At 36.8% G+C, this 7,836-nt stretch overlaps 1 protein-coding gene across 1 annotated transcript; it reads right to left on the bottom strand.

The window, feature by feature from the left end:
• Positions 1-6,272: 6,272 nt before the first annotated feature.
• On the bottom strand, positions 6,273-7,316 carry LOC148194269 (zinc finger protein ZAT5-like). Its single transcript, XM_088097829.1, has one exon. The coding sequence runs from the start codon at positions 7,262-7,264 to the stop codon at positions 6,488-6,490; it is 777 nt and encodes a 258-aa protein (XP_087953955.1). The 5' UTR covers positions 7,265-7,316; the 3' UTR covers positions 6,273-6,487.
• Between the last annotated feature and the right edge of the window lie 520 nt (positions 7,317-7,836).

Genomic DNA, 7,836 nt, shown 5'->3' with positions numbered 1-7,836 from the left:
ACAATATGAACTTCTTAAAATGGAAGAACAAGAGTCGGTTGAAGAGTATATTGGAAGATTGCAGATCTTGGTAAATGCAATGCGGGGTTGTGACAAGATTGTGAAGGATAAGAAGATCGTGCATAAAATTTTGAGAACGTTAACGTCTCAGTATGATCACATTGTTGTGGCCATTGAAGAGAGTAAAGACCTGGAGACATTGAAAATTGAAGAACTGCAAAACTCACTTACGGCTTATGAACAACGGTTGATTGAAAGAAAAGTGACAGAAAAGAGTGTTACACAGAACACAAACCAGGCATTACAGGCTAGAAGTGGACAGAACTTCAAGAACCGTGGAAGAGGCAGGGGAAGATCTCGCGGTGGCCGAAGTGGAGGTAGAGTGAATACCTTCTCTGAACAGTCCAAGGATGAAAATTCTAACGATCAAAAAGAAGGAGACGGTAGAGGACGAGGAAGAAAATTCAGAGGACGAGGAAGAAAGAGTTACGATAAGCGAAATGTACAGTGCTTCACATGCAACAAATTCGGGCATTACTCCTCGGAGTGCTGGCATAACGAATCAGCCACCAAGAAACCCAAGAGTGATGAAGCTGCGAATTTGGCACAAGATACTGGTGATTCGGAGTCAGAACATGTTGTATTGATGTGCGCCTCAGATCAAATTAAAGAAAAGAAAGTGCACAACAGAGAAGTGCAAGACAGGTGTCATTGCGAGATAAAATACGTGTTGCAATCTGAAATAACGCAACATGCAAAAGAATGCTTGAATTACTCCGAACACGTGTTGCAACCATCAGAGAAGGAGAGTCGTGCAACGAAGAGTATAGATGATGAACGTGTAATGATGTCCAGCACTCAAAGTCACACCGAGTTCGATACGTGTTGGTATTTAGACACTGGGTGCTCCAACCACATGACCGGAAGAAAGGAGTGGATGGTAAATCTTGATCTGAAGAAGAAAAGTAATGTGAGATTCGCTGACGACAGCACCGTGATGGCTGAAGGAGTCGGTAGAGTTCTGATCAGTTGCAAGAATGGCGAAATGGCATACATGGACGACGTTCTGTACGTCCCGACGATGAAAAGCAATCTGTTGAGTCTCGGTCAACTCCTGGAGAAAGGATACACCATGCAGATGCACCAGAATGTGATAGATGTGTTTGATAAGAAGAAGCGTCTGGTCATTAGAGCTCCTAAAGCAAAGAACAGGACTTTCAGAATAAATCTAAATGCAGCTGCGATTCAATGCTTGTCATCACTGAACGTTGAAGAGGAAAATTGGCTTTGGCATTACAGGTTTGGACACTTAAACTTCAAAAGTCTAGGCAGGTTGGGCGATAAAAATTTGGTGAAAGGTATTCCTACAATCACTGCAACACGCAAGATTTGTGAAGGCTGTGTTGTTGGGAAGCAAACCCGAAAGGAGTTTCAGAAATCAATGATTAAGAGAGCCAAGCAACCTCTGGAAGTCGTCTACTCTGATGTCTGTGGACCTCTTGATGTGCAAACAGTGGGAGGTAATAAATATTTCCTACTCTTTGTTGATGAATATACTAGGAAAATGTGGCTTTATTTGCTTAAAGAAAAGAAGGAAGTATACTCACACTTTCTTCATTTCTGTGCCATGGTTGAGAGGGAAAAAGCATTGCAGATCAAAATTTTTAGGACAGACGGTGGTGGTGAATTCAATTCTGGTGAGCTAAACAAAGTTTGTCTAGAAAAGGGAATCGTTCATGAGGTCATAGCCCCTTACACACCCCAACACAATGGTATTGCTGAGAGAAGAAACAGGACTCTACTGGACATGACAAGATGCATGATTAAAGGGAAGAGCTTGCCTAGAAATCTATGGGGAGAAGCGGTGTCCACTGCAGTCTACTTACTAAATAGAAGCCCGACTAAAGCCTTGTCCGATTGCACTCCAGAAGAGGCTTGGACAGGAAAGAAACCACATGTGCACCATCTGAAGATTTTTGGTTCGGTGTGTTACAGGCATGTTCCAGCAGAAAGAAGAACCAAGCTCGATGACAGAAGTGAAACACTCATTTTTGTAGGCTATCACACTACAGGTGCGTACAGGTTGTATAATCCAGAAAAGAGGCAAATTGTTATAAGTAGAGATGTAATTGTAGATGAAGCTGCAACTTTCAAATGGATTGAAGAAGAAACTGGTTTTAAACCAAATTCTGGTTCTGGTGTTGTTGTTACTGACTGGTCAGAAGAAAAGAGGTTTGATGAGATCGAAACAGGCAGTCAATGAAAGAGAGGTTAACTTCAGACGTTCACAAAGAACTCAATTCCCTTCTTCAAGGCTTGTAGATTATGAGACTTTCACAGACAATGAAGTTGCAGATTCAGGTGATATTGTTCACAATGCGTTGCTTGCTGATGTTGAGACACTTACATGGGAACAAGCTATCACGATGCAAAAGTGGAAGGAGGCCATGCTGGATGAGTTGAGATCTATAGAGAAGAATAAAACCTGGGAGCTGATGGAACTACCATAGGACAAGAGAGCTATTGAAGTCAAGTGGGTGTTTAAAACAAAATATAAACCAGACGGAAGCATAGCCAAGTTGAAAGCAAGGCTGGTGGCAAAGGGGTTCTTGCAGAAACCTGGAATCGATTTCACTGAAGTTTATGCACCAGTTGCACGCTTGGAAACGGTAAGATTGATTGTGGCTATAGCAAATTTGAGAGATTGGAAGATCCATCAAATGGATGTAAAATCTGCCTTCTTGAACGGTCCACTTGATGAGGAAGTCTATATAAAGCAACCACCTGGCTTCGTGAAGAAAAATGAAGAGCAGAAGGTATATCGTTTACATAAAGCGCTGTATGGTCTCAGACAAGCACCTCGGGCCTGGAATAATCATATAAATGCACTGCTGATAAGGATGGGATTTCAGAAGTGCCCTGTGGAATTTGGAATGTATGTCAAATCAATTGGACAGCAAGACACATTGTTGATATGCTTGTACGTAGATGATATCCTTATAACAGGAGGCTCCGAAGAAGAAATTGCAAAATTTAAAGGTAGTATGAAAGAAGAATATGATATGACTGATCTTGGACACTTGACTTACTTTCTCGGACTGGAGTTTGTGCAAAGAACAGATGGAATTTTAATCCACCAGAAGAGGTACATTAATGAGGTACTGAAAAGATTTAATATGTTAAACTGCAACAGCACTGTAGTTCCAATTGCAGCAAATGTAAAACTGTCTAATTTGGAAGAAGAGAGAAAAGTGGATGCAACTCTGTACAAGCAAATTATAGGATCACTCAGATTTGTGTGCAATAGTAGACCGGATATAAGCTTGGCAGTTGGGTTAGTAAGCAGGTTTATGAGTGACCCAAGACATACACATCTCGTCACTGCCAAACATATTCTACGGTACTTGAAGGCAACAGCAGATTTTGGGTTGTTCTTTCCAAAAGAATCTAGTGGTATGAATAAAGTGTTGGAAGTCTGGAGTGATTCAGACTGGTGTGGTGATCAGGTGGAGAGGAAAAGCACACATGGTTACCTATTCAAGTATGGAGCAACGTCAATTTCATGGTGTTCTAGAAAACAAAAGGTAGTAGCACTCTCTTCCTGCGAAGCAGAGTACATAGCAGCATCTGAAGCAGCGTGTCAAAGTGTTTGGCTTGAAGCCATTCTAGAAGAATTGAAGGTCGAATACAGGAAACCAGTGCAGCTCTTGGTAGATAACAAGTCAGCTATCAGCCTCTCAAGAAATCCAGTTTCACACAGCAGAAGCAAACACATAGAAACTAAATTCCATTATCTGAGAGAACGTGTGAACCAAGGGAAGTTGGAATTGGTATTATGTCCCACTGAAGAACAAGCTGCAGATATTTTCACCAAAGCCCTAAGACAAGGAAGGTTTGAAAAACTGAGAAGTATGATTGGCATTAGAAGTTTAGATAGTTTGGTTTAAGGGGAAGTATTGTAAATAAACCAAACTACGCCGTTTTACAGAAACAGTTTTATCAGATCATTTTGTATTTTGCCTTTATAAGGCTACCATTCATTAATGAGAATTATTTTGTTCTCTTATTTTGAGCTCTCTGTTTCTCCATACTCTCTCTATTCTCTGTTTACACACACCCTCCAAACCATCAAAAATAACTACAAATCATAATATACAAATAGAATTAGGTATAAATTCATCTCTAACAAATCCAAGTCTATCTAGTCTACCAGCTGCTTGATAAACTCAATCTCTAGGACTCTTCACAATCAACTCATCATTCATACACAATGCTATTGTTATTCCATTTTGTATCATTCTTATAGCATATCAATTGGTAAACTCTCTCTCTAGGACTCTTCACAATCAATTCATCATTCATATTTTGGATTATTCTATAACAAATTATGTTTATTGTCATGATTTATTCAATATTAACATTTTTTATACTTTTTAATTAAGTTTTTTCACTTTAATTCTCTTCTTCTTTAATGATGTCATGTGGTTGTTTCCGTTATTATGTTATATATCTTGGTTATTTATTTCATGTTAGGAGATAAGATATTTTGTGATTCGATATCCTTACTTACATTAGTAGTAGTTACAACGTACGACAATTTATTATTGTAAGTGAAAATTATAAGAAAACATAACAATTTTGTTATTCAATACAATTTTAATTCATGTTACATTAACCACAATATCAATAAAAAAGCTTCACACCTTTTTAATACGAAACAAGTAAATAAGATAATAAAATAATTTAAGAGTTATATTAATATAAGATACTCAATTAAAAATATATAAAATTTTTAAGTGCTTATTCTAAAAATATAACAGATAATGAATCTCATATAAGTCAAGAAATTATAGGAAAATATTTAAATGAACAATAATAATCAAGATAATTACCTTAAAAAATTATTGCCACTGTATCCCTTTCGTTAAAAATATTTGTGATTACACATGCATGTAAGATATTCCAACTAACACGCAAATATCAAATAAGAGAAGGATTAAAAAATATGACGTCATATAGCTTACAAAAACAAAAATAAAATACTTCACTGTTATATTCATGGAACACGTTGAAACTAGTAAAAGAGCGGAATAAGCATAATCATGGAACATGTTGAAACTAGAAAAGGAGACAGATTAACCATAGTGTGAGAAAAATTAAAATAGTATATAATATGAAAATGTATTAATAAGTTAAACATAAAAAATATAAAATAATTAATTACTCATAATATCCGAAACTAAATAAGTGATTATTTATAATATTTAATTTTTATTCTAATATAAGTAAAAATAAAATTTACACGAAATTGAGAAATGGTAAACAAGAGGAGGTGGGTATATTAGAAAACTGATAAAAAAAAGTATAAAATATTTTAATTCAAGTCAACATAAACTATGTCTTCACTTTACATTTTTTTTATTTTATAGCAATTTTTTTATCATGATATTTTAATAATTTTCTTATAATTAATTATGTGTTATTATTTTATTGATTTGTATATTTAAAATAGATTAATTATAAATTATTTGTAAAAAGATTGTCAAATTGTTAAAAGAGATTTTTTTTTTCTTGACTTTTTCCTTGTTTTTTATTAGTTTTCCGCGTTGTCAGTCTCATAAGACTCAACTTTCTACTACTTCACGAAACATGAGGCACAAAGAAACTAATTGATAGCTTTTTCGTCTGAGCGAGCTTTTATTTTGTTGGTCGCAAATCCTATCAAAGTCACTTTTCGTTTGCTTCCGTACACTTTGCTCTTCTCTTTTTTCTACCTCCCTCAATTTTCCTTCAACCTAAATGGAAATTGAACTCTCATATTTAATAATGTAAAAGAAAATAAAAAAACGTGTCCACTAATTTATTATGTTGAGCTTTTAGATGAAAAATAGTGTAATAATCTATTATATAAAGATCTTATCGGTACACTTAATTTTTTCATATTCATCAACCAAGAAACAGAAATTTATGGGACGGGGGTCCATGTGACAATTGATTATGCTGATTTTTCTACACTAATTTTGCACTGATTTTAAGTGAGATTTCACTTTTATGTCCACAATTTATTCTTTTTCTTCTTCCTTCACATTTCGTTCATTTTCTAAGGGTTTATACATGTCCAAGGTTATTAAAAGATAATTTTTTTCATCGTCACATGCATCTTTACACTCCATCAGATTCAGAAAAAAAAAAAATAAAGGAAACAAATTTAAATTAAAATAAATAACAGCGTGACAACAGATCAAACTGAATCACATAAATCTGTTTAATTATCAGCCAATAAATGAATTTTCAATTTTCATTCGATGGCATAGAATTTTATGTTCTCTCAAGCCAGCGTTTCCTAGGCCGGTGTTCTACGCCATAGAATGAATGGAAAGAATCCGATATACATTCAGAAAAAAATAAAAAATAAAGTATGTTCAATTAGCACTGAATAATAGTTCTCTGTGACGCTATAATTTATAGAAAAACACGGACAACAACTTCAGTAATTGCAGTTCACCAAAGAAGAAGAGAAGACGATAACGTTTTGTGGTTGCAGAAACGAAAACCTGGACTCTCCTTGGTCTTCCTCTGGTGCAGGAATATTCAAGTCCAAATTCAATGGTTTCTTAGGTCCATGGTATTCTAGGCTACCACCAGCATCACCACTGATGGACGTTGTTGAAGAAACATTGACAACATTTCTGTGGCGCCTCATGTGGCCTCCCAAGGCTTGCCCAGATGAGAATTCAGCATAACAGGTGGAACAGCGGTGAACTCTGGTGGCGATGGTAAAATCATTAACCCTAGTTGGTGGTTTCAAGGAGAGAGTGGTGGTTGTGGTGAGATCAATATTGTCTCTAACAGAAGTAGCAGTAAGTGCTTCTACATGAGTGGTGTAGTGCTTGGGCTTCCTGTGGCTGGTTCTGTGTCCTCCAAGTGACTGGAAGGAAGGGAAGCATTTGTTGCAAGTCTTGCACCGGAAGACACGAGGGTTTGTTGACCTTTTGTGGTTGATGTTTCGATCTGGTGACACGTGGTGTGTGCCTTGAGCCAGGAGAATGAGACAATTGACCATGTCTTGTTCTTCTTCTATTGATTCAAATGGGGTGGTGGTGGTGGTGGTGGTGGTGGTGGTGGTGGTGGAGGAGGTTGTGGCACTATCAATGGAGGTTGAAGTAGGGTTGGCAAAGGCAGGAGGGGAGGGTGCCCTTTGACGCTTTTTGATGATGATCGTCTGATCCTTGGAAAGCAGTTGTAGTTTGTGTTGTGTGTGCATGTTGTGGTGTGTGAAGAATGGAAGAGAGAGTGATGTTAATATATATACATATATATATGTTGGGGGTTGGTGTGAGGGAAAAGGTTTGAGGAAGAGGCAAAAGAGAGAAACGGTAGAAAAGCGCGTTTTAGGTTTTGTAAGAATATTAATGTATGAGAAGGGTGTGAGGTATGAGGAGGTGAGGCAAGGCAAGGGGTGAGATTCGGTTGCCTTTGAAGCAAACCCATTACTTTTTCTCAAAGATTCCTTTCTGGAGGATTGGTTTGCAAGCCTGGAACCACACAGATTTCCAACTTTCACCGCGCTTTTCTTTATCTCCTTTTTAATTATTTCCCTTTCTTCTCCTCCTTCTTACCTTCTTTTCTTCTTCATCACCTTTTCTTAAACTCATATGCATCCTACTCAACTAATTATTAATGATTTAACCAAATACATTATAGTTGTACAAGATCCTTATGACTTGTGATGCGAGATTATCATGTACTGTTATTATTATTTTAGCTTGTTGCAGCCACGACTTGGTGATTATTAGTAGCTACATGCACCTGCTGAGAAGGGTATTCATTCATGTG

This window comes from Vigna umbellata, chromosome 8 (assembly GCF_029865625.1).
Source record: "Vigna umbellata cultivar VRB3 chromosome 8, Vumbellata_1.0, whole genome shotgun sequence".
Taxonomy (NCBI): domain Eukaryota; kingdom Viridiplantae; phylum Streptophyta; class Magnoliopsida; order Fabales; family Fabaceae; genus Vigna; species Vigna umbellata.
This window is presented reverse-complemented; position numbering and strand designations above follow the sequence as displayed.

Excerpts from the sequence above, each read along its gene's own strand:
- LOC148194269 (XM_088097829.1), bottom strand. The coding sequence starts at position 7,264 with ATGCACACACAACACAAACTACAACTGCTTTCCAAGGATCAGACGATC.